At 42.6% G+C, this 26,698-nt stretch overlaps 1 protein-coding gene across 1 annotated transcript in view; it reads right to left on the reverse strand.

Moving 5' to 3' along the window:
* The window catches only part of EXT1 (exostosin glycosyltransferase 1), a gene marked incomplete at its 5' end in the record, with an annotated part of 262,109 nt that extends 237,703 nt beyond the window's left edge, over positions 1-24,406 (reverse strand). Inside the window, one exon of the mRNA XM_079141180.1 lies at positions 23,445-24,406. Within this exon, the coding sequence (XP_078997306.1) occupies positions 23,445-24,406 (962 nt within the window). The remainder of the gene's footprint in view (positions 1-23,444) is intronic.
* Positions 24,407-26,698: the final 2,292 nt, after the last annotated feature.

A 26,698-nucleotide genomic window follows, 5' to 3' on the forward strand; every position in this document is an offset into this window, starting at 1 on the left:
GAAACTGAAAACAAAGAAGAAAGCATTAAGTTTGGTGAGGAAAAGAACCTGGAATCTCAGAACAGTGAGGTGAGCACAGCGATTAAACTTCTCTTCCCATCAGCTTCTCTGTCATGTTACCAGAATACATTATGGAGGACACGCTTGTGGCCCAAGAAAACTGTATAACATTACAGCTGACTGACAAAACCAATCAGCAGTAGGGCTGGTGGGGCTTGGGAGATGGACGGACAGACTTTTCTCCCCTTATTTTACACATATAATTGGATACAATTCCCTTCTCAGCATAAAATAATGTTTTCTGTTACTCTGAATTTGGGGATGCAAGAACTGATTTTGAAAGGGAAGCTTATAAATGGGCCTGGCACACAAAAAGCACTTAATAAATGTATATTCAATTCAAGAAAGGATAAATCTCCAGAAGGGTACTCTCCATAATGTTTAGAGAGAACACTGTACTATTTGATACTCTCCAACTAGTTCCCACTGCTCCAATTAGCCATTATGCATCTGTCTTATGTGGCCAATCACCCATCAGTCACCCTAAGAGTTTAAAGATTCAGGTTATCAAGGCCAGTCTGGCCCTGATCCATATTCTGAACATAAAGAATTCAAGACCTCAAACCCATGTCCTTAGACTCTGTCCATGCCCTAGTTGGTACCTCAACAGTCCTCTTTCCAACTTAGCTTAGCTGGCTCCTAAGCAGTCACTCTCAAGCTGGTGTCCTCATGCCCAGGACATGTAAGAAGATTTTCTTCACTCAAGAATCAAGCACTGGCTTTGGTCAATCAGTTTCAATGGCAATCAAAGATACCACCAACAGCCTGGATGGCCCCCACTAAAACATTATCCCTAACCTATTAATCCCATTGAGGTGGACCCTAAGGAACACACCCATTAGTGTGGAGACAACTAACAAGTTGCCAAACTCTCTCACCCAACCTGGATAGGGGGAATTCAAGATCACCAACTAGGACCTTCCTGAGAACCTAGAGGAAGGCTATCTGGTAATTACAAGGTTTACAGAATAAAGATGCAAGGAACTCTCCAAAACTAAAATAAATAGGACTGGCCAAAGTGACTAGGCCCCAGGTATTACCTCTGCTGACCCACTGTCAGCCCCCTCATCAGAATCACTGAAGAGCACAAGTCTATATTACCCTAGTGCTGGTGAGGGACATATGCCTTTCTCCCTCACTGGACTGCAGGTCCCAAAACCACAGGAGTCAGACATTTATTCAGCAGTTCAGGTGCCAAGCCAGTAAATAACCTGGGCATGTTACATAATTCAGCCACTCTCAAACCTGCTATCAGAGCATCGGGGTCACAGGTAAAGCCTCCAGAAGACAGAGGCCCAGCTCAGCTCTTGGAAATGTTGGGTGCATGCACATCAGTATTTTGAGAAGTCCCTGGAGGACTCTGAAAGCACAGCCCTAGGTGAGACCCCGGACCTGGCACTGAGAAGCATTAGGATTTAAGAGCCCAATCTGAGCTGAGTTCAAACCCTAACTCTGTCTCTTATTCTTTAAGGGCCTCTAGGCAAATTGTGGAGCGTCTCTCAAGTCCGTCCTATCTGTAAAATGGAGATCAGCCCAATGTACACCTCAGGGAGTTTTTGCAAGGTAAGTGCATTAAGAACATACCTTCCCAATACAAAGTAATACATGACAGATACCTGGGTGGGGGACTCAAAGCACTGTGCCCTATCCACTCCATACTGCATCATAATAGTTCATCGAAAGGAGCTGGCACAAGTCCTTATTGCTAACAAGGTGTATAAGTTTCCATTGTTAAACATATATCATCAGTTTATCATCTGGTCCTCCAAAGACCTTGCTAACACATTGATAAAGGGCAAGAATAAAATGTTAGAAACAGGTGCGTAAATTCAACTTTTATATTTATGTTAATAAAACAAAACTTGGATATCAAGTTTATAAGGTTTGAAGATAAGGATGCTTAAGTTATTAAATAAGCTATTTGCTAAAGCCTTGGTGACAGTTCTCTCTTGCATAGGAACAGGACAGACCGGGGAAGGCAAGGATGTGCCAAGTGTGTGTGTGTCACCGTTTCATCAGTGAAACAGCTTAGATGGGGGACAATATTCTGAGTGCCATCAGAAGCTTCATCTGAAAGTTACCATTTCCTTTATTTATGGAATTTGAAGGGTTTAATTTTTTGGTTTTTTTTTTTTTTTTTTTTTTTTTTTTGGAGCATTTTCCTGTTCTTTTGTGGGGACGTATTACATTCCGAGCCTAGTGGATGACAACACCATTTTTATAGCAGAAGTCACTGGGGGGAAATAATTCGCTGAACACTCGCTTTTCTGCAAACTTTAATGGAACACATATATTACACAATTAGGAGACAAAAGCCACACGTTCACATACACACATAGACTTTTCTATCCTGTTAATTGTATGTGACTTTGGCCAAGAAAAAAAAAAGTAGTGTTTTTACTGAAATCAAATGGATCTGATTTGTTGCAGAGCATTAAAAAAGAAAAGCTTTATCCGTCCTATACTGAGCAACAAATTTCATGTCCCTGAGTATCCCCCTGGATAATCTATTTTAAAGGAACATTTTGAGCACTAGAAAAATAAAAAATAATATCCCTTAGGTGAATCTGACTTGTAAATAAGGAAAGCTATTAAGCGCTTAGTGTTTTTAGTCTATCATAAACTCCATAAATAATCTCAAGATATATAGCTCATCTGGCTCTACTCAATAAGGCTTTGTTTTTGAGTAAAGCAGAGCACAACACTTGCAAATTCTCTGATACCCAACCCTCATCTCTTAAAAAAAAATCCATCAAAGGTGGGAGAAAGGAGATTGCCAATTAGACAAAATAGAGAGTCCAGGAACTTAAGCAATTCTTGTATTAGGTTATATATTTATTGCCTATCAATTATATGGCTATTTATAGTTACTGATTGCCTAAAATTTTGTGAATGTCTCCAAAATTTTTTCACACCACCACCATTTTTCTGGAGTGGGGAGACTCTTTAGGTAAGCCATTTTAAGAGCAAAAGCATAGAAATAATCTTCCTGGAAGGGCCTTTTATTCTAAGCACCTGGCATAAAGCTATTGTGTCCAGTGATTTCATATTATGGCCTTTCACACATAAAGGAAATGCTCTGAATCCTAAGGACTAATTGCACATCCACAGATTTCCTCTTTCCACAGAGCTTTTTAATTGGGTACTTTAAGTTGCCAAGTATGTTCAAAAACGGTATTTCAAATAAGCACGCAAAGTGACTGCTGATCTAGAATTGGAATATTCAGCTTCCCTCTGGTTGAGGAACCAATGCACTTATTTTAAGCTATTCATTCTCCACAAGATGACAAGATGAAGGAAGAGACCAAGTATCTTTGTCTATTTAATTCAACTTACATTCACAATGATATGAATGGTTCCATTTGATTCCAATGCAACACGCTAATGCAAAAAGAGTTAAGAGATCTAAAATCAGAAACCCCTACTCCAATGGGATATAAAAATTAGATATATGTCCTTCTACTTTCTGTAAGCAATTAGCTGTATAGAAGAATGGTATACATACATAGGGACTTAATTTTGTGAAAGGCTCAGTTATTTCTGAAGCCACCCTTCTCCAGTAAAATCCTATGCTTTGATTCAGAAGAAGAGGGTTGATATCACATACAAGACACTGCAACATCACACAACCACATAAAACTGTCACCATGAAATACTGCGCTGCATGACTCTGCTACTGCTTCTTTTATTCTTGCAGCAATGGACACACAACCTCAGAGGATGAATTCACTACTTCAAGGTTCATGCCTAGCACAGTACAGAAACAATGAGAACAGCTTTGGGAACAGGAGCCCCGAGGGATGCAGACATTGCCATCCAATCTGACAGCACATCCACTTTTGCATTAATAATTTCTATACTACCCACACTCTGCATCCCCCACCCCCAAGTGAAAGAGGTCTTCCATGCTAGAAAGGAGGCCAAACCTGAAATTATTCCAATGCTTTCAAAACATTGAATCAATTTCTTCCATCAGATATTTGTATATTAAAGTTAAAATATTAGTTAGCTTCAGATTATAAGCACAGTTTTCAAAATAATTATTAGGCATTGGCAGAGGTCAGGAACCAAACATCAGAAGGTCTATGAGCCTTACAAAAACATATGTTTAAGTTTGATGTGTAGTTTTCTAAAAGGAGGTTTGGGAAACCACATGGTCTAAGAATCTCAGCAGTCAGCTATAAAGTTGTTTCTATGATTATGCTGAGGGAAATAATCATAAATAAAGCTATACAATTATACAGAAGATAGAAGAGGAAATAAATAAATCCTTCAACCTAATGTGCTTACCTAGAAGGAACGTAATGACAACCTTTTACTACGTACCCTATAACAGAAAAAAAAAAAAAAAAGCATTTGTTTAATAAAAGATAAGTTGGACTCATGCATGTAATTGGGAAGCATTTGTTGCTATTGTTGTTATGTATTAATGTACAATGAGATTCTTCATCCCACGAGTAGAATTTAAAAACCTGATAGAAACAAGCCCATTCTCAGGCTTATAAAACAAGCCTTTACAGATAATTATGTTTTATTACTCCTCATTTTATGGGAATTGTGTTATACAAAACAAATACCAGATGCCTATTTGTTTTATTCATTTCAGGGAAAAAAAAATCCTACAAGTGCCTCTGCGAATAGAACTGCTTTTAATTAAACACAATGCACAATGAGCACATAAAAATTAATACCGTTTGAAGCCAGCAGGTAGAAAGCAAATGTATCAAATGGCAACTGCTGAACACCCCTCCTTTTCCGTGCTGAGAACATTCCCAAGCTTACTACTTGAGAACTGAAATGAGCCAGGGACACTTGAGCAAGGTCATTCCTTATTTGGGGGGAAATTAAGGCCAATGTTCATGGAAACGTAAAACCTGAACATGAAAAAAAAAAAGTCAATGTTTTAGTGGCAGCTATATTAAATCAGATCCTGCATGAGGCCCCTTTAGAAAATCAGGCAGGTCCCTTATGAGCCACTTGGGTAAAGCTGTTGAGAGTGAATGAATGGGGTTCATTTCTGCCACACCAGAAAAATGCAAAGTGATAGCTGGCATGGTTCAGACTTAACCTACAAATGCTTATCACCCAAAGGATGTGTCCAACGGTGGCTACTCTCTGATAAATACCACCCTGTTTTAAAAGAAGGAAAAAAGAAATGGGGGAAGGAAGGAGAGACCCAGAAAAGAGAACAAACTAACACTTGACAGTTTCTTCCTGCCCCCAAAAATAAAGCCTATCTGTTCAACTATCCATTCTAATCACAAAACGAAAATTCAGCAGGCAACATTTTAGCCCCATAACGAGAAAAATGTGAACCCTCTTTTCACTTTTTCCTCTGCTTTTGTTTTCTTATTTGCTTTTGACCAAATCATAGTAAGACCCACTCACCACCCAGTTGGAGATTTCAACCATGTGGCCAGTTTTGATTCATACTCACTAGTGCCAGGAGTCAAAACAGACATTTTGAAAGCACCATGGGAAATAATGAGAACAGCAGGTTGTACCTGGACACCTATTTTCCACCTTATTTAAGGGTCCCATCTCAACTTCCTCTATTTGCAATTCCAAATCTCAAGACTAATCCAGATTCAGGGAAAAGCTTTTTTCTTCCTGTAAGACTTGAGACAGATAGTCTTTGGTTAGTGGACTTTGGTCTTTTGGCTAAATGGGGTGGTGGGGGGCTGGGGGGGTGACACACTATTTTTTAACAAGTAACATCCTAAGGCATTTTTAGCCTTAAAACAGATTTTTAAACAGATGTGGGCAATGGGGGGGAAAATGACATTTAACTTAGATATCCCCCCCCAAAAAATGCGTTTTGCTTAAAAAAAAAAAGAACAAGTTACCAAGATAACAAGTGACTGTACGGAAAGAGAAACCACAATCAAGAGTCAGATGTCAATCTCACCTCAATCCTAATCTAATCAAAGTACTTATTTTCACAACAGATAACTCAAAACTGTTAGAAAGAGAGAAAGAGTTATACGAACTGGCATGGAATAATGCTTGAGATGTAATTAAGTGATTAAAAGAGATATTACAAAAGAATATGTATGTAATGATCCTGTTTTCGAGAATATAAATAATATGCACTTAAGACAAGGAGGAACAGACACTGAACGGCTACTGATAGTCCTGGTAAGTCTACATTGGGGAACTTTCACTTTCTATAATGTTTGTACTTTTAACAATGCTAAAGTCATACTTCTGCGAACAGATTTTTTTCCCTCCAGCACATCCACTGATTGTGCTTTATGCCATAACCCTCAAGTGGTGTTCTCTTAAATGAAAGGTGAAATCTGCAATGGAGCTTCTGAGATGAGAACATGTGTAAGGAAAGCTTGACTGGGATGGCAGTATGAAGCCTGACTAGGATAAGGGAGCACCAGGGGACCAGAAGAGTGTGAGTGTGTGTGTGAGTGTGTGAGCAAACACAAGTCTTCAGAGGAAGGAGGGAGGGTTACCGAAAACAAGATTAACTGAAAGGAAGAAGCAGAGTGAAGTGATGTGACTCAGGCAGGCAGCAGGGCTTTTGTGAAGAGTCACAAAGAAGGGCCTCCAATGGTCCCCTGAGAGCTGCTAGAGAGCAACCAGGAAGAAGAGGTGTGCAAAATCCACCCTTGGCAGATGTGGGCAGAAGGGCCAGGTATGGTTCTGCAGAGATGTGAATTTCAGTCAAAGGCCTATAGCTAAGTGGCCTTGGGATGCACGGTGGAAGCTGAGGTCAGCCTGCAGAAACGACGCTGTGACATCACAGAATCATATCCCTATGCCTCCTGTGTGTGGTGTCTGCTGTGGGAATAGGGTCCATGGATGCTGGTGCCCATTCCCCAGTGAGGAGATGGGGACGAGCACTGGTCTCAAGGGCAAACTCTGTCCCTTCCTTGCAGGGAGCAGCAGAAGCACCAAAAGAATGAATAAGGGGCATCCTCTATGGTGGAGTTGCCAGAGAATTCTACCATGATTCTCTTCAAGGGGATCACCATCTCTCAGCCACTCCCCTAAAAAGAAGTCAGCTTCCAAGCAACATACACTGTACCTGGCCAAGAACTGAGGCCCATCTCGGACAATAAGATGCAGTTTAGGTTCCACAAAGCAGGCTTACCAGAATATTCCTGAGTTATAACCAGAGACCTACTTATAGCTAAATGACAATTAAAAGCTTGAGTTAATTTAAAGCTGCAAATCATCATCTGATTTTACTAAAATCTCTAATTATACTCCTATTATCTTAAATCTCAAGGGGGTAAAAAAAATCTTTCCTAAATTTATTTTTCCCATTCAACATTGCTTTTCAGTTGTTTATTCAAGAAAAAAAAAAAAAAAAAAAAAACTCTAACAATTCAGTTTCCTAAGTCTTTCTGCACTAATAGAAAGAAAAATACTCATTCAACAACTACTCCTTGAGGATCCAGTGTAAGTTTAGCACTGTGCTAAGTGCTAGAGAAATAGACTAAAAACAAATATACACCATCCCTGTTCTCATGGAGCTAGCTGATATTCAAGGGCAACTGCTGTTGAGCCCAAGCAGCACATAAAGTGTGAAACATTCAAATAACTTTGCAGTTAAACATATTTGGAAGCAAATGGCAAAAAGAAAAGGCCTCTCACGTATGTTTTCCACCATGAAAGGAGGTGCTATATACTTTGAATCTAATATTTTCTATATTTGAAAAATACACATAACAAAGAAAGTATTAAAATAGATTAAAAAATACAGAATATGCCATATTTCTACTTTTTGCTTTGGTTCTGGAATTTCCACACTAAAGAAAGAACTACAAAGGGTTAATCGAATAAAATAACCTTTAGTAAGGACATATCAAACAAGTCACTGTACTGGGAGGGGGACTCTAGGGTCCACAGGGAAAAAGTCAGCTCTATCCCTAAATGAGTATCACCTAGAGAGATAAAAACTAAATAATTATAATGCAAGGCAGACCGATGTAAGGCCCCAAAAAAGATTCAAGGGCTACAGTCTAATTTCCAGAATTTACTTGGCCCCAAATGACATAAATAGGACACCAAAGACTTCATGCCTGGACCCCTAAAATTATGCAGAGTGAGGGAATAGAAGCGGGGAGGAAACCTCAGAGCGTCCCTCAGTACATGTTGGAACCAGACTCCCAGATTACCATCTCACCTGCATGGACAGAGTAATGCTTAATAGAAGCTGCTGCAGATGCAGCTGATGATTAACAGGTAATGCCCTGGGCTGAAGGGCAGGCCAAATGGCCTGTTGATTTGTGCTCTGCTATCTGAAAGATCACTAGACCATTTTTATACCCTGGGGGGACTGAAATGACAGTCTTCAAATGATAGTTCTTGTACCATGTCCTGAATAGGAACAAACTGAGAAAGCTCGCAGGCCATCATACCCAGGAGTCCCAAAAGCAAGTATTTTACACTTTCAGAGACATATCCAAAACATCCACTTAACGTACCTCATAGAATTCCATGGATTCACTGGAAATACAATACAGTCTTTTTACCACGCTACTACCTGGATATACAAATCAGTTCATTGAAAAAAAGAAGATCTCGATTTAGTATAAATGAAATGAGGACCCTGGGACAAGGAAAAGGGACACACATGCCCTTGCCACCAAAGCAAGAAGGTTTTTAAATTACCCCTTGATTCTTAGTATAAAATAATATTCAATATCGGCTCCAGGAATATTCCTAGAAAAAAACAGAGAGACTTATAGTCCTCATCATGCATAGAATACACATCCTGCTTCTTGTCTTAAGCTGAGTAGTATCAAATTGTGGATAAGAGCAGGAAAAGCTCACTTTAACCTGCACTTAGTGAACCACTCAGCAGAGGCCCTTTAAGTGTATGGTAGGGAACACTCTGTATGACTCTATGATTTTGAACAAGAACATAATCCTATTCATATACATCCTATTCACATATATATATGGACACAGTCAAGTTTCCAGGGGCCTAGTGGAGCCAATGACAGTGAAGCTTGCTATAATGTGGAAAATGTGGAATCCAATAGGAATTTCAGATCACATCTGGATTTGGTGGCAAAAATAGTATTACAGAAAAGCCCTTACTTACACTGTGTTTGTTCATAACTGCAGCTGTCTCTCGGGAGAGAAAATGCAAACTGAAGCTCTGATATGTCTGAATGCTCCTGGATCTTCAAACCACAGGTTTGAATTTCTTTCCTAACTTTTCTCTTGGCTGCTCTTCTAGGTTTATCATTAAGGATAGGGGCATACTGCTTAAATATGACATGCAGAAACAGTACCCTAGTCTTGGTTCTGCAGTGGCCAACAATGCCATCCTAGAGGAAAGTAGTCCATTGTTAATAGTCGTGCAAGTGATTTAAAGCAGAATGTTATTCTCTGTTATTGCTTCATGATTCACTCAATGCGCCTGCGTGGCGGGATCTCTTGTGTGGCTTCTTGGATTGCTAGAGAAAGAAATGGGTTTGAGTTCTCCATCTTGCACAGATTTATTCTGGAAACTCAGGAGACCAATGACACACACCTCCCACCCATTTTAATGTTTTCTCAGGAGATAGGAACAAGACCCACATGCCTGATTACCTTCACAGGACATAATACTTTTGTGAAAGGAGAAAACATTTTCTTGAGGACACAGTCACATTAATGATTCACGCTCCTGACTGAACGACTTCCCACCAATGAAAATGTACTGTATTTTGGCAACAGTTCCAACAGGTGGTTGGAATCCTGGGCACTTGCCAAACCACCACGAGCTTCGATGTGACTGGCAAACTATGGTATCACATTGCACACTGCAATTATAATGAGCTGTAACAGGTCAAATGAAAGAAATGAAATTAGAACAATGATAAACACACAAATGGTAAGACTGGAATCATTTGGGTCTCATGTAGTTTAATGGTAGAGATTAATAAAGACAGTAACAGTGATTCTGTACTGAATACTGGACTCCACAGCAAGCACTGTCCTAAGCATGTGACACTTGTTATTTACCTACTTATTCCTCACAATAACAACTGGTGAAGTAGAAATTATTATCACCCCCAAATGAAGAAATAGAAACAGAAGTTGTCACAGGTATCACATCCAGCGACAGAGTCACAACCGGAATTCAAACCACTAATATCCAGGACCCATATGTGTGACCGCCACATGCCCCTGCACTGGAAGTCAAGAGACATGTGTTCCACTTTCAAGTCTGTCATAACTAACTACATGGCCCTGGGCAAGTTGCTCAACTTCCTTGGATCTTGATTTCCTTATGTACATGATGTAAGACTTACACTAGATCTTAAGATCACCTTCCATCATCTTGCTGCTCTCCTCTCTGGACAAAACTATGACCCCAAGTTTCAGGGTCAGTTGAAGGCCACTCCCCTTCATGAACACCCATGCAACATGCAGAGGGATATGCACAAAATGTGCAGGGTCGCTATCCTCAATGAGCATCAAGCAAGCAGGTCTCAGGTAGGAACACCAGAGAAGGGAAACTGAGTTTCAAAAAGGCTCCAGCCCTCACCAACACTCCCCAGGTTATCACAACACTCCCCAGGTTAAAATTTTAAATATTTTTAAAAATTTTAAGGTGTACATTTCTTTTTTTAAATATTTTTAGTTGTGGAAGGACATAATATCTTTATTTTATTTATTTATATGTGGGGTTGAGCATCAAACCCAGTGCCTCACACATGCTAGGCAAGCACTCTACCACTGAGCTACAACCCCAGCCCAAAGGTGCACATTGCTTAGATTACCTTTATAGAAACCTAAAATGTATTTTGGCATTGAATCGCTTCTGCCCTTTTATCCCTACTTGAGTTACTCCTTAGACATGGTGAAGTCCAAAATAAATATAAGAAAATACTACTCCCATCTTTTAACTGTACTAAATATTGAGGTACTTAAATTTTATCTTAACATAAAATACTACTCATTTTTTTAAAAATACGTAATGTAACTCTACAATCCAAATACAAAAAATATTACACATTTCCACTCTTTGAATCAATAAAAGATGACTGCCCTACATTTATGGCCTTGCAACATTACCCTTGCATACTTAAAAATGCAGTCATCATAAAAAGTGCTGCTTAAAGGTAGCTTTTTTAATGCAATGTGAATTTTAAAGGAACATGTAGCCTATAAGAAATGGTGTTTTCACGAAAAATTTATTCTCTGCCTCTCAGGAAAGCAGCAGCATTTCAGTATTAGATTCCTTCTGATTGGATTTTCAGATTGCTTCAGATATACAGACCCTGCAATAATTTTGGAAAATGGCCTTCCTAACCTTAGGATGAACATAAAACATAATTCACACTTAATCAAGTGTCATATGATTGTCACCAAATCTGAATCAATTTTTAAGACCTACTAAGCAGTCAGGTAATTGTAATACAGTGCAGCATCCATTTCATCTATACACCTTGAATCCTTTAATACAATATTCCAGAAGATTCCACATGCCATCACAATCAAGCCAGGAGAACTTGAAAGGGGGATGTAGAGGCCAGTGGGAGAAACAATCATACATCTTCCTTTTGCTTTTTTTCTCCCTTCACTTTTTAATTAAATGATAAATCTCAATACGAATTCATTAGAAGGTTGATAGCTCAATTAAGCACTATGCTAGTAAACGCTCTAGGGCAACACTTCACTATCAGTTAACAGAGTTCAGGTGTAACCTGAGCAAAAAAATGGAGGCCACAAGATCTACTCTGCCAACCTTTGGGGAGAAAAACTGAAATGAAAAGTGTGAGGTGGGGGTGGGGAGGTGAGGGTCCAATATCTACAGACTATTAAAATTAAATGATAAAAAGGTCAGAATGGTTTTGCCTATAGCAATAAATTCTTTGGATTTATATAATGCAGCAAACCCTCTTGCTTCATTTTAATTTGATTTTACTAATACATCTAACACAGCAATTTTTTTTAAAGGAAAAGAAAGTTAACTTAAAAATTAAAAAACACAGGGCTGGGGTCGTGGTTCAAGGGTAGAGCACTTGCCTAGTGCATGTGAGGCACTGGGTTTGATCCTCAGCACCACATTGAAACAAATGAATAAAATAAAGGTATCGTGTCCATCTACAAAAAAAAAAAACACTTATTGGAAGAAATTTCCCTTTGAAAATGAACAGAAACTAGGGAAATAGCAGATGAACAAATGACCTTGGAAGAGGAATACAAAGGGCTATATTATAAACCAAGAGTGACTTTTTTGTTGTTATTGTTTGGTACTAGGGATTGTACCCAGGGGTACTCTGCCACTGAGCCACATCCCCAGTTCTTTATTTTATTTTTTATTTGAGACAGAGTCCTGCTGTTGTTTCAGGCCTTGCCACATTGCTGAGGCTGACCGTGAACTTTAGATCTTCCTGTCTCAGCCTCAGACCTGGTACTTGAAATCTGTAGTGGTAATATTCCTGCTCATTAAATAAATGTAACTTTTTTCATTTATACAACAAAAACTAAGTGTCTACCATGAATCAGTCCTGTGTGCTGGGGCTCTGAAGAGAGAGAGTTCAGAGTTTCCCAAAGAGGCCTTTCTTCCCCTGCATATTTAAAACCACAAAGTCCTCCCCTGCGCTACTTGCTCCTTATGCATGCAAAACACCTGGTAAACTGTTCAGAAACCTGGACCTTCATCCCAAAAGAGTCTGACTGGCCCAGTTGGGGCCAGGACCTGTCCTCGGAGGTGAGATCCTATTGTACAACCAAAGTTGAGACCCACTGCCTGTACCCCTTTCCATGTTGCTCTTTTTCACAGTATCTTAACACTGTGATTTGTGCGGTCTCACCTCCAGCCACTAGACTGTAGGTGTCTTCAGGGCAGAAGAAATGTCTCTTTTATTCACTGTTGAGTCCCAAGTACCTGCGTACAGTAGGAACTCAATAAGTATCCATTGATAAAATTAAGAGTGTGTGTGTGTACACACACACATGAATCTTCACCTCAGGGCCTATACAATCCATTGGGAAGAAAAAAAATAGTTAAACCAATGGGAATTCACAGCTGGGGTAATTACTAAATATTCTAAGGGAAAGCAAAGATCCAGAGAATTTGGCCTGGCCTGAGGCTTCGAGGAGAAGTGACTCTGGTTGAAATAACATGGAGCTGGGAGGCAGTTCTCCAGAAAGAGGGAAGAGGGTGTATGGGAAATGGATAAAGAGGAGGAACACAGCTCTGTCATAGGGATGGAAATTGGGGGGCAGGGGTGAGAGGCTGGATCAGCACACCTTGCCAACATGTAACTGTGAGAAACCTATGAAGGTACGTTCAAGTCAGATGGTGGTAGGATCATGTTTTATATCTGTGATACCACAGAGGATCTCCACCAATCAGTCAGGGTGCTAGAATGCACATAGAAAGTGTGAAATCCACTCGCCTTCACGCATCATCTCCCATCTTGGGCCCATCTAGGAGTACAGAAAAAGTAAGCCAGTGACAAGCTCCATCTCCTCATGGGCACCTCCCTTTTCCAAACCCCATATGCCTATGTTACACCTTGGGCAGGTAGGCCAACCTTGGCTTAGGGCCACACTTTTCACTAAAGCCCAGGGCCCAAGGGCATCTGGGCACTAGTTAATCAAGATGAGCTAACACTACAGACCCACATCACAATATCATGTCCCGAGTCTATATTACAGGTAATGTCACAAAAAAAAACAGAAATCAGAGTTAGCCCAACACACCAGAAACCCAATACTAACACAAAGGAAATCCTGTCTCTCCAGAGCCCTAGAGAATGTACCACAGTTGGTAGAAATGTTTACTCTTAAAGGGAATCAAAATATTACCCATATGGTTACAAAAGTTATCAAGTGGATTGTTTTTCTACTTTCTTAAAGAACAGTAAACACATGATGCTCAAGGTCAACCCTAAACCCGGCAGTAGTTCATCAGATATTTATAGACGCGCCACTGGGTGACAGGCAAGGCAGTAGGTGCTGGGACATAGCAGCCCACTCGTTCCTGAGGAATGGGGAGAACACTCCTGGATATTGGGCCAGTGATTCTGAAATCATCATGCTTCTTTACTTTTGGGCTTAACATTCTGTAACTTCCTGGTCCACTTCCTTGTATTTTGGTTGACAGCTGACCTTTCTTCCCAGATTCATCTACAAGAATCACTTTCTCATCTGTAAATTTACTGCTTCTAACCTGTTGCAGGCTGGGAAACCAGATTGCTAAACTGGTTAGAACCATCTCTCTAAAGTAAGATTAAATAAATTCTAAGAGAGAAACCCAAATGATACTCCAAAACTCAACCACGCTGTTATTTGTGAGTGCATGATCTTGTTGACATCAATGCCAGCTATTCAAACGGTAAGGTGCTGTGGTTAAGAACACAGGTTTGGAAGTAGGACTACTCTGTTTATATCCTAACTCTGTTATAACTCTTAAAGAGTTTATATTACAACTCTTAAATGGGTCACTTTGAGAGACTCTCAGTTTCAACTTCTATAAAATTTAGATAAAATGGATATCTTACTGCAAGGTGGACATAAAGATTAAAGAAGATACTGTCCATTACCCAGCATATAGTACACCCTCAATAAATATTAGCTGCTGTTGCTATCACCATCCACAACTGGGCTCAAATACTTAAGTGCCAACAGGATATGGCTTCTACAGTGCCTGCCACAGCCAACTTCCCCTAACCACAGTCCCCGGTTCCAGGAAGCAACTCTAGGTTTTTCTTTGCAAAAAGTTGTCCACCTAATAAATCAAGGGTAGTAAGGTGACAGGCAGTCCTTTCACTGATCAGGTCCCCAGCACACTGAAGACATGACCTAATATAAACTGCTCTCCCAGAAGGAGCAATGATCACTGGAAAAGTTAGACTGATTTTCTCCAAGGTCTGGATTAGAAAGTTCAGGAAAGAACTGGCCAGTGGTTGGCAGACACACATATAGGCAGTGATGTTGGGCAGAGCAGGCACAACATAGCCTGTCCCAGGTATTATGCTGAGTCCTGAGAACTTAGCAATTTCAGTTCAGTTTCTGTTCCACATCCCCTTATAATAAATCCTGTGACTTAAGATGGGCTGGGTTTTTTATTTTGTTTTGTTTTTCTCTCATTGCAACCTAAGGGCCTGCTGAGCCAGCTGAGGGAGGCTACCAGTAGCTGAGATCCATTCATACAAGTTGTCCCTCCAAATGTCACCCTCAACTGGTAAGGGGTACAAGTTAACTGCAAAAGGGATCATCTGCATTCTTAGAGCAGTTGACCAGGGAACACGGAGGTAAAGAAGTGCCTGGTTCTCCTCCTCCTCCTTCCTCCAGCCCTTGCCACCTGCAAGCTCCAGCTCAAAGACCTACGTAGGTCTTTCCACAGCCCACAAAGCAACGGCTGAACTTCCAAGGGCACCTACCACCACTGCCTGAGATTTAAGTTTCAAGGAAAAGATGAATACAGTTCCTACTTAAAAAGAATCAAGTTATGAAACTTAAGTGAACCACTATGGTCATTAGAAAAGGACAGGAAGGGGTTTAATAATAACAACACCCTATAGAGCACATTAGCGTTTACGAGGCACATTCACATACACGCCACCTCTTTTGATCCTCTTAATGACCCTGGGGGTGGGGGGGAGCAGTATCGTGGTCTCCATTTCCAGATGTGGAAACTGAGGCCAAGAGGTTAAGAACCTAGACCAGGACTCTGGGAGTCACTTACTTTCCTGGTCCAGGGTCACAGTTTCTTCCTTTTAAAAGTATTCAGAGAGGACAAACACATACACAAAAAGAGGATGTGTATTCCTGTGAACCTCTCCATACTATTAAAGGCCATAATTATGCTGAAAGCGCAGGGTGGGGGGGTGCTGAAAATAACTAGGTGCGAACTGTTGTTTCACTTTGTTTTCTGCTTCATTCTTTCACTTAGAATCTGACCCGGAGGCCCAGAGGCATCGATGGGACCAGCACAACACAAATTCACCTCCACGAACCATGGATTCACCAATCAGAGAAAAGAGGAATGTAGCCTTGACTCACTGACACAAATAGCTAGAAGAAAGACACCTACCCAGGCCTGCAGACTCTGAAACCCCAAGAAACGGAGCATGGTGCTTGGAGAGAGAAGTGGGCAGGCCTGCCTGCTCAGAAAGAGATGCAGGGAGGTTTCTGGCCAAAAACAAAACTTCAAAGGGAACAGTGCCCGGGGAGCTTCAAAGACCCCCTGCAGGACCAATTAACACCTACAAATGTTTATCTAAGCAGTCATTTAACGATGGCTACTTCCCTGAATGGGTGCTCAAGCTCACCTTAAAAACAGTGATTGCCTCAATGGGATTGGGATGGGGTGGAGGGACAAGGCAGGAAGTTCTTTGTTGTTTGGGGGGAAGGGACCTTAGTCAAGAAGAAAACACTCAACAGGGTGAAATTCATCACACTTATTTCTAGTGAAAAAAATGGACATAAGGGAAATCAATGTCTAAGAAAATATAAGTGGTTCAGAGGTCAAATATGGGGAAGCTCTGACTTAGAAAAAAATCACATCTTAAAAATCCTATTTTCAGGGCTGGGGCTGCAGCTCAGCAGTAGAGTGCAGGCACAGGAACCTGGATGCAATCCCCAATGCCGGAAGTAAAAAACAATTCTATTTTCAAAGACTATTTAATGGGACAGGTAAATGCTCTTGGAAAATATTAAGGGGGGAAAATTCCATGGTACATTTAAAGTCTGACTTCAACTTTAGAAAACCAATAAACAGAAGTGGTCAAGACAAGGTCAGGAGCTGGTGTGGAACACGGCAGGGGCCCCAGGTCCAAGGAACAGGCATCTGTACAAACAAGGAAATTAAGAAAACTACAATACACTATTTACTTCCTATTAGTTAAGTAATAATTAATATGTCTATACAAGGTACTTGGATATGAAGAGATAGAATGATATAAATATCCAGATGCATTTATTTGTTAGACTGACTCTAAAGTTTCACAATAATGGCCAGCTCTTATCATGGGATTAAAAATTAGAAAAAATTTAATTTCATCTCATGTCATCTGAACCTTGCCAATTTCCCCCAAAGGTGTGTACCACTTTTATAACTTTTTTTTATATACATACTTTTTTAGTTGTAGGTGGGCGCAATACCTTTATTTTTTATGTGGTATTGAGGATCGAACCCAGGGCCCACACATGCTAGGCAAGTGCACTACCACTGAGCCACAATCCCAGACCCCGCTTTTGTAACTTTTTAACCACTATTTCTCTCTTTTCTTTCCCCCTCCCTTTTCCTTCTTAGTGCTGGGGTTTGAACCCAAGGCCTAGCGAATGCTCTACCCGCACCAAGCAGCCCTGCTTTTCTTTCAGGAACTTAGGCCCCAGGTGCAGGTATCCTGTGTCCAGGAACAGAATCGTCCATTTTTCCTTGCCATTGGAGCACTTTCCACCTGGGGCAACAGTCACCCCAGTTCTCATCTCACAAGTTCACTTAGAATTACAAGGGGAAGCCCTGTAGGGGCTCTCAGCGAGGGCAAAGGTCATTCACGGAGATGGCTAGTGGCTTCCTCCCTTTCCTTAGAAGAGCCCTTGGAGAGAATTAAAAGCAGAATCCATGTAGAACAAGTTGCAATGTTCCTTGAATGGAGGCCACGAAGGAGTTCAGAGGTTAGTGTCAGAATTAGGGGCCACGGAAGCACATCTCCAACCCAAGTTCTTTCCTTGGGAAACATGTTTGCCAAGCAAAGCAATTGGTAAGAAAAAGGAAAAAAATAAAAAATAAAAAATGATCTGATACACAAATCTCTGACTTGTTAAAAATTCACATGTAAATAGAAAGTTTGATTCTTTAAAGTGGTAACATTTAGGGCTGGGGATATTGCTCAGTTTGTAGGGTGCTTGCCTATCACGCACAAAGCCCTGGGTTCAATCCCCAGCACCACAAAGAAAAAAAAAAATTATTAAAGTGGTAACATTTAGGACAAAGATCTAAGGTCCCTGGTTAGAAGCCATTCACTCACCATGTGACACTGAGCTCTTACTTTACCCTCTGGAGCCTACATTATGATCTGTAACATGAATACACACCCCAAACTACTGTTGAAAGACTTAAATGAAAGAAAATGGTAAATTCAAATAACAGACAATGAAACTTTCAGCTGACAGAGAGGACCTGTTTATTACAGGAACTTGGTGGAGGTGGAAGAGCTCCTACGTAAAAACAGTAAGTCATTACGTTCATGGAAACAGGTGCTTGTAGGGTCACATTTGTAGACTCAATCCAGCAACCGCCTCACCTTCCCTGGTTCATTCTGAATACCTCTGCGGAAAAGCGAACAGAATGAAGGAGCAGCGGACCTCAGTGAATACAGAACTGAGAGCCAGAAACTGGGGCCAGAGCCTAAATTCAGTCACTTAACAGCTGGGGAACCTTAGACAAACCACCTCACCACTGCTGGCCTCAGTTTACACCCTGGTAGATGGCCTCACAACAAGGCAGCTGGCAAGGTGGTTGTGAGCAAAGCAGCCAGCTCATCAACCACAATCTGTGATGTGACACTGACAAACTCATGGTCGCTACTGGCAGGGGTATCTGGCACTGTCTTCTGAGGAGAGAGATTCTTAGGCTCTGACCAAAAGAACAATATCCACTTTGTAGCATCTCCCCTTTTGCCAATTCTGTGCCTTCAAACTGCTTTCATTTTCACAGGGACTGAAAGTGGCCTCCAATTGGGAGGTTCTGCCCTGCCTTAGTTGCAAGTGTTTTCTGTAGGACAAAATCTGTAGGCCCCTAGCTCAGGTCACAGATCCTACTTGAACCCTCGTTTTTTGCCAGACTGGACTCAGTCAACATGCACATGTTCTAGAAGCGACCCAGCACACCACAACCTGGATGCAGGGTTTCCTCATGAATGAGGGTTTCAGGGGCTCTCCAGAAAGAAGCTTCGGGGAGAAGTGAAAAAGCCGGGAAATGAGAGAACTAGAAAGTCAGTGTCAGAAGACACACATGCCAACTTCATCATTTTGCACAGGACTGACTCTACCTTTATTCTTTTTTTTTTTTTTTTTTTTTAGTTGTCAATGGACCTTTATTTTATTTTATTTATTTATATGTGGTGCTGAGGATCAAACCCAGTGCCTCACACATGGTAGGCAAACACTTCACCACTGAGCCACAATCCCAGCCCTACCTTTTTTCTTAATCGGTGCTCATGTGCTCATGCAGTCTATTGTAGAAATGCTTTTGTGCTCTCATACAATTGTGGGGAGAAAAAGCACTAATATTTTACATTTGATACCTGTGAATTACAATTCTCATCTTTCATTTCAGGAGAGGAAAATATTTGGCTAGGGTTCACTGCTGGATCATGAACTTGCTCAAAGTGTCTGTGAACAGTTTGGGACAAAGTGCATTTAACATTATCACTTATTTTGTGCACATTTTCTTTTTGCTATAAAGGCATCTGAACACAACTTATTGTCGGGTCAATTCATAGTCCACTGCCTAAACCTCTTAGGGCCAAACTGAAAGGTTCAAAGAACTCCTGTCTAGGCTAAGCAGCTCCAGGGACCCCTCCACCTTAGTTAGCAATGAAGGAAAAAGGTAAGAAGACCCAGCGCAAGTGTGGTACATCTGAGGATGCCCTTAGCAGGGGTGCGTCAGCCCTTAAAAGTAGATGAAAATTTGTATATGTATGTGCTTGCTTTTTTTTTTTTTCTTCTCTTTTCGAAGCTTGTCCAAGTTCTTATTAGGTTTCCAAACAGTTCCAAGAGAAATTTCATAAGAAATACCCTCCAATACAGACCTCCTAGTGGCTGTGATTAGAAATGCAAAAATGCAGATTCAGGAGAAATCCAGGAGGCCTGCATTCTAGGGCTACTCCTGCCACTAACCAGATTTCTAATTGGTCCCTTAAATATTCTGTTCAACAGCTGTGAAATGAGGTAGAAGTTGAATGACCACCTATCCTTAAGGATATAAGGACCATGGGATATAGCTTTAGCAATCACAGGAAAAGGAAGTTGTCAAAAAGTCCTGCACAGAATTTTCCTTATTCCCAGAAGTTGCTTAAAATAATTGCCACCACTTTCCTTGGTGGAGGTCAAAGATGGAAGCCACCTCACATTTCTTCTCTTTCTTCTATTTCAAATAGCCAAATCTGAAGTTTCGTAATATTCCCTTTGAAGGGATATGAACTACGAAGCTCATGCAAAATACAGTAATTCTGTAAGGATGCATAAGAAGCTCAAAGAATGTAAAATACAAAGAATTTCTCTAAGGCCTCATTACTAAAAATCTAATCACTGCAGCGACTTATTTTAGCTGGTGTCAACTACATCTGTTAAAATATGTAACTGATGAAAATTAATTATGGGTGTCATAAAAATGAATGTTTTAATATAATCCTGGAAGTCTGAGTCAAAAATGACAGGAGAAATTTACTTTTTTTCTGTATTATAAAAGTATTTTCATTGATTCCTTGTAAATCTTCTATACCTTTAGATAATGTCAATTTTCACAAAATGTCAATGAGACACACTGAACCAGTCAGTACCACATAATGCTGTATTTTACTATAAGCAACTGTTTTTTAGTGGATATATTTGTATATATTCTATAGTATCCTAACTTGGCCATGATACCATAAATTTTCAATTACAGATCCCTTAAGTTCACAGCAAACTAATATGTGGTTGCTGGTGGGAGTAAATTAAAATGCAGTCTTTTCATAGGCACTTGCTAATAAAGAGGAGAGACAGATGAAAAAAATCAATTGTTTTTTATAAGCCATTACCAAATGAATGCTTACAGCACCCTGAAGCTCCCTAAAATCCATTCCACAATGGATTTCAAGGTGAAAATCAAAAGTCACGTGAGTCTGGAAGCAGTTAAACTTACACAGTCCACCTCTATAGTTCTAATTTCATTATCCCCTCCTCTGTGAAGCCCTGGAAAGATCAGCAATAGACTCAAGGAGCTGTGCATCTCACACGTGTGAAACTAACTTTTAGAAAGCATCAGTATTTACAGCAGTTGCTCTTCCTCCAGAGCACAGCACATACTTGCCAGGAGAGGATGTCACACTCTTCAGAGTTCTTGCTTCATCTTCATGGGTTCCGAAGTCATAATAGAGCCAATAATATCTGTAAGCTTCATTTGTCAAGAATAAAAATTCTGACAACCCAACAAGGGTATGGAACTCCAGCTACGCCATGCTAGCAAATGCAAATGTTCTGCAGCAGTATCCTGTCCTACCAAGCAAGTTTAGGGTTGTAAGGTACCAGAAGGGGAACGTAAAGAAATCCCAGGGATAACCCCGCTTAAGAAAGCCATGCTTGGGAGAAATAGCAAACTTGCTTTCCTTCTAAATGTCATTTTTTCCAGGAGATCCAATCTGATGCTCCTGACCTCTGGTGGTCTTTAAACATAAATCAAAACAAGGGTGTAGGTGTCAGATTTCTTGGCCCAATCACAAAGAGGTCAGAAATTAGTTTAATTAGCAAAAATTAAAGCTGTAAGGAAACCAACCCCACCTCTAACCAGTGCCAATCTCTGGCAATCTAAAACTTCCACTCAGGAAAAAAAAAAAAATGAAAATTTAATATTTACTTTGGGAATAAGAGGGTAAGGAAGATGTAACACTTTTATTGGATTGTGGTTGTTTTTCAACTAAATATATAATTCAAGTTGTGTTGAGTGAAATCTCAGCCAGCTCTTTCAGAAGGAAGAACAACACAATCTTTCTATAAAATTTGATGAGATTGCTTTAGAAGACACAGAAAGGCTTCAGCTTAAGTTACTCCACCATACACACTAGACAAATTCCTGAAAACCTAGGAGCATTTCTTCTTACAAGCACCCACAGGAACAGGTCAATGTAAATGTCATATACACTGAGCAGTTCATTACTAACCATAGTTAAAATTTCTTCTGTGAGAAATTTTCCATTACAACTGCGCCCAACATTCACACATAACTGCCCCTGAGTAAAAGTAAAATAGATTCAGAATTGATCCTACTCTCGGGCTTCTCTTATGCTTAGAAAGCAAAAGGTGTTGGGGTTGAGGATCAGAATTTTGGGGCTTGCCACTTCCTGCTTCATTCTTTGTGACCAAGTACAGGAGGACTTTAATTTCCCTTCCAATCACTCCCACAGAGGCCTGAGTGTCTGAGGAAATCCACAGACAACAATCAAACCTTTCTTTTCAGGACAGCTTTCCCACCATGCCCCTTCCTGTTCCAGGCAGGTTTGTGAAGCATTTCCCCTATTCTGCATTTCGTGAAACAAATGCAAAATCTGCCAACCTCTGCCAGTTCCTCTTGTACTCAGCCAAGAGGTTCCCCTTCCTTCCCTGGGTAGCACAAGGCTGCTCTGGTTTTCAACTGGCGTAACGTGGAAATGCACTGTAGGAACTCACTAACTCTTTCGCAGCCAGAGTGAAGGGAGAGTCTATAGGTAGGAAGACCCCCATCTATTAGGAAACTGACACACCAAGCTCAGGTTAAAGCAGATTTGTGGATTCGAACTTTAGTCCCACAACCACTTTGTCTTTATTGTCACTGGGAAGGAAAAGGAAAGGTGAAAAGGGCTACAAAGTAACCAACTCAGTTACTTAGCAACTGGACAAAACTTGCCTCACTACAGAGGCTAAGGAGGCATCTCACATCCATTCAAAGAGTAACAGTCTACGATTTATATGCAAATAGATAAAGACAAAGGGGAAAAGGAAATCTAAATTAGCCAGGGGCATTTACAGCAGTGGGCCTGAGGCCCAGATTTTTTAAAGTTTCCCTTAGGAAGGAGACAGGGCATATACATGTGAATGAATGAATGAATGAATGTGAGGCCACTGGCCCTGACCGGCTTAGTTCTCTTCATAAAAGTCAACGCTGTGGAGGAAGGTGGAGACAGGCACACAAGTTTAGTAGATATAATTAAAACACTCTCCCAGCTAACATGAACTGAAGGCTTATGAAAAGATGAGAACTCAAGGCAGGAAAACTCCAGGAAGAACAGGTACGGTGATCATGAGTTTTGCAAACAAAGCATCAAAAAAAGATCTGCAGGAAAGATCTGCTGATTGTGGGTAGATCAGCCCCTTTCAGTGTCTCTAGATACCCTCGGAAACATACTTCCATGCCCTTAAGCTTAAGTGCAGTTTCCAAAAGAGATCAAAACCCATCCTTAAAGAAGAAACATTCCCCTGAAGGTTTTCTAGGCAAGAGGAAGACACTCATCCACTTGGCTCAAGAAAGTGCTCAGGAAGAAAGTGCTCAGGCTTTTCAGTTTACCTGACTTCTGGTCACACACTTGAACCAGGATGCTCAGTCCCAAGTTTCAAGCAAGAAGGAAAAGAACTGAGGGCTCCTCAGGCCCGCCCCCTCCCCCACCCTCACACCTGGGCGAGGTAAGCAGGGCCCAGGGCGACTCCCAGAGGCATCCAGCCCCGCCACTTACTTCTCATACTCGGTGTTGTCTCTGTCACAGCGAGCATCCTTGTGCTTTTGCCAGTCTTTGCCATGCTTGCAGGTGGTGAGGAGCAAGACGTCCTCCCCATTGTGGACGTGATATAAGGCATTCCTGGTGTCTGACCCTATCCCTGTCAGGTACCTCTTCCCCTTGAATACCAGCATGTACTTCCTGAGAGGAGGGATGGTGTTAAACTTCAAAAACCCCCTCTCCCCTCCTGTCCTGGGATGATCCTTAGAAAAGAGGGGAATGGAAACATCAAAGTTGGGTCGGAAGTTTTCAGTACTGATGCTGGCTTTGGCCAGCATTGCCTGGCCGATGTCAAACCCCACGTCCTCGGTGTAGTCAGGCCAAGTGCCGGAATATAAATTAAAAATTAAATGATTCCTACCATTGTTCCACAAGTGGAGACTCTGCACTTTGGATCTCAAATTGTGCACATACTGAGGTGACAACTGGTCTCTGTCTAAAGTATCCAGACTCAGGACAAAGAGGCACGCCTGGCTGGGGTCCGAGGTGTAGAACCTGGAGCCCTCGATGGCCGCTAGAATGTTTTGGTAACTTTCGGCGATTTTCTCCCCTTTTTGCTGCGGATATACGTAGACTTTGAAGCCGTTTTTCTTGCAAAGGGTGAAATCGAAGCAGGACTCCATACGACACTTCTTGCCTTTGTAGATGCTCGAGTTGGCATCTCGCTTCTGCCGGGGGGAAATGTGCACGCTGGAATCCTCGTTTTCCAATTGATCCCAAGGAAAGAAGGGGCGCAGAGCGTCCGGGAAGCGGGGCCAGAAATGATCCGGACTGGGCTGGTGCAAGCCATTCCGACCGCTCTGCTCTTCTCTCCGGCTGTGGCTCCTTGATGCCCTAAACTGCAAGCCTCCGAAATAAAACAAAAGGGCGAGACAAGAGCCAGCTGAGAGCAGGATGAAATAGCGTTTTTTGGCCTGCATGTGTCCTGCCTGGGTCAAGAGGATTGTAAATAAACACAAGAATCACCCAAGTTTCCCAATCAACACTTTCAGCTCCAGTCCGCCATCTTCCCGCCTGTAAAGACTTCAAACTCTCCGCTCCCACCTTCTCTGGATGCCTTTCCCCAAGCCGTGGACTGATCCAGCGCATGTGGGCGATTTCTTTAACTTTCTCCCCTTCGGTCTTTCATCTTTGGGTTGCACAATGCACGGGAGAGACGGGGGCTGAATATCTTGCACCCAGGGCGGGCGAGCAGCGGACTGTAATTTTCTTGCATGCAACAAGACGGAGGAAAAGAAAGAGAGGGGGGAAGAAAAAGCTCCCGATACCCAATCAATGGCAAGACGAAGTGATTGCCTTGCCTCTCGGATTCCTCTCGGCAGCGTGGAAAATGAGCCCCGGGAAAGCAACTTCAACTCATCCACACTCGCGTGCAGAGCACTCCGGTTCCAACAAGTCAGCCGATCCCGGGTTCAGCCGGCTAGTGCATCTTGCAGCTGGGGCGCCGTAACCTCACAAATCCCTGCATCTCTCTTTATTCCCTTCTGCAGCGGCTCCGAGACTCCGGCGGTGTTTACTCCTGCGCTCGCGGGGCCGGCCCCCGGGACGCGCGGCGGCCCGGCTGGCGGCGGCGGCGCTGGGCGGCGGCGGCGCGTCCTCCCCGCGGGCAGTGCCGGCCCCGAGCGGCGCTTCGCAGGCCCCCGCGCGATCGCTGCCGACCGCCGCGTTCGGTCGCCGAATGTTACCCGGTTCTGAATGTTACACTTACACATTCCATTCCCGACACGACAGCGCTGACCTCATCCATCCACGCAGCCCGCGCTGCCATTGGCCGAGCGTCACGTCCGGGGGGGGCGGTGCTTCCGCTGCGCCCATTCATAACCCCCGGCCGCCGGCAGAGGCGCCGGCGCGGCGCGGGGGCGCGGGGACCTCGGAGCGCCACGGCCGCCGAGGCTGGCGGGCTGGCCGGCGAGCAGAGCGGGACACAGCGCGGAGCGGCCCGGGGCCGCTGGTCTGGGAATCCGGCCTGGGTGGTGCCGGGAACCCGGGGCACCCGCGGGCCCGGGAAGCAAGGACCGGCCGGGCCCGCGCCGCGCAGCCGGCTGCTCGGGATGCCCTGGCGCTCCCGAGAATCCCGTCTCCTCGGGTGCCTGCCGGGAACGCCTCCCCGAGCCGGAGGCTGTGTGTGTGCGAGTTGCTGGGGAGGATGCTTGAAAATGGAGAAGTGGGGAGAACCCGAGGGAGGAGGGGTGGGGACTTCATGAAAAAAGACCGCGGATCAGAAGATTGCTATTGCCGCTCACTTTCGACCCTCCGAGGCCCAGTATCTTTATTTCCTATTAAGCATCTAGACAGTCTCCCTCCTTTCCCTCTATAGCCCATCCATTTTTCTTTCTTCACCACGGAGACACCCTAATCCCAAGAAGAAAGAGGAATTATCATACTCGGGAGAATTGTTACAATTCTTCATGCCTGCTTCTGTGCTAAGAGGAGACAACTAGTCTAAATTCTCATTATGTAGGTGTCCTTTCCTCCATTCCTGGACCCCCTCCATCTCTTTTATTCAATGACAGCGGGAGGGCGGGGGCGGGGATTCTATTGGCTGGAGAGAAACCGGTTAACTTAAGCTTGTCTCAGCCCTCAAAAGTGATGTTTATTCTCTCTTTGTGGTGGTGGTGATTTTTAAGATGTCATAAGGATGGATGCCTGTAGAACAACCAATTGTCCCGGTTGTAAAAGGGAACCTTGAAGCAGGAAATACCTTATTTAAAATTAGTACAGGACGGTGGGTCCTTCCTTCAGTTGACCTCTCACTCCGCAGCCCAGGCTACTGCCATCCCTGGTGAACTTCACTGGGTAACTCAAATAAAAGAGTCCCTCTAAAGATCCTTTAGGACTACAAGGAAGTATCTGTGGTCAAAGTCAGACTCCCTGGCCTCAGAGCCTGAAATCTGGTTTACCACTCTCTTCCCTCGCTGAAGTCTCAGGGCCTGGCCGAGCTGGACAGGCAGTTGCCTAGGGCAGCAAGCTGTTTAGTGATTGTTTATTATGGGAGTGACTGAGCTGGGAGCAGACACTTCCCCGCTTCCCTCAGGCTGCAGAAAACCCCAGCGGGGTGTGGACTAAGGGCACAGTTATAACAAGGCAGAGTAAAATGATAGAGTGGAAAGTTTTAGGCGTTTGTTGTTTTAAATTTGTTTTAACAAAGTGGGGAGGGCGAATGGGTGGGACATTACTGTACATTCCTGAAGCCTCTCCCTATGAAGATGAGG

Source organism: Sciurus vulgaris (genome assembly GCF_902686455.1).
Source record: "Sciurus vulgaris genome assembly, chromosome: 1".
Lineage (NCBI taxonomy): Eukaryota > Metazoa > Chordata > Mammalia > Rodentia > Sciuridae > Sciurus > Sciurus vulgaris.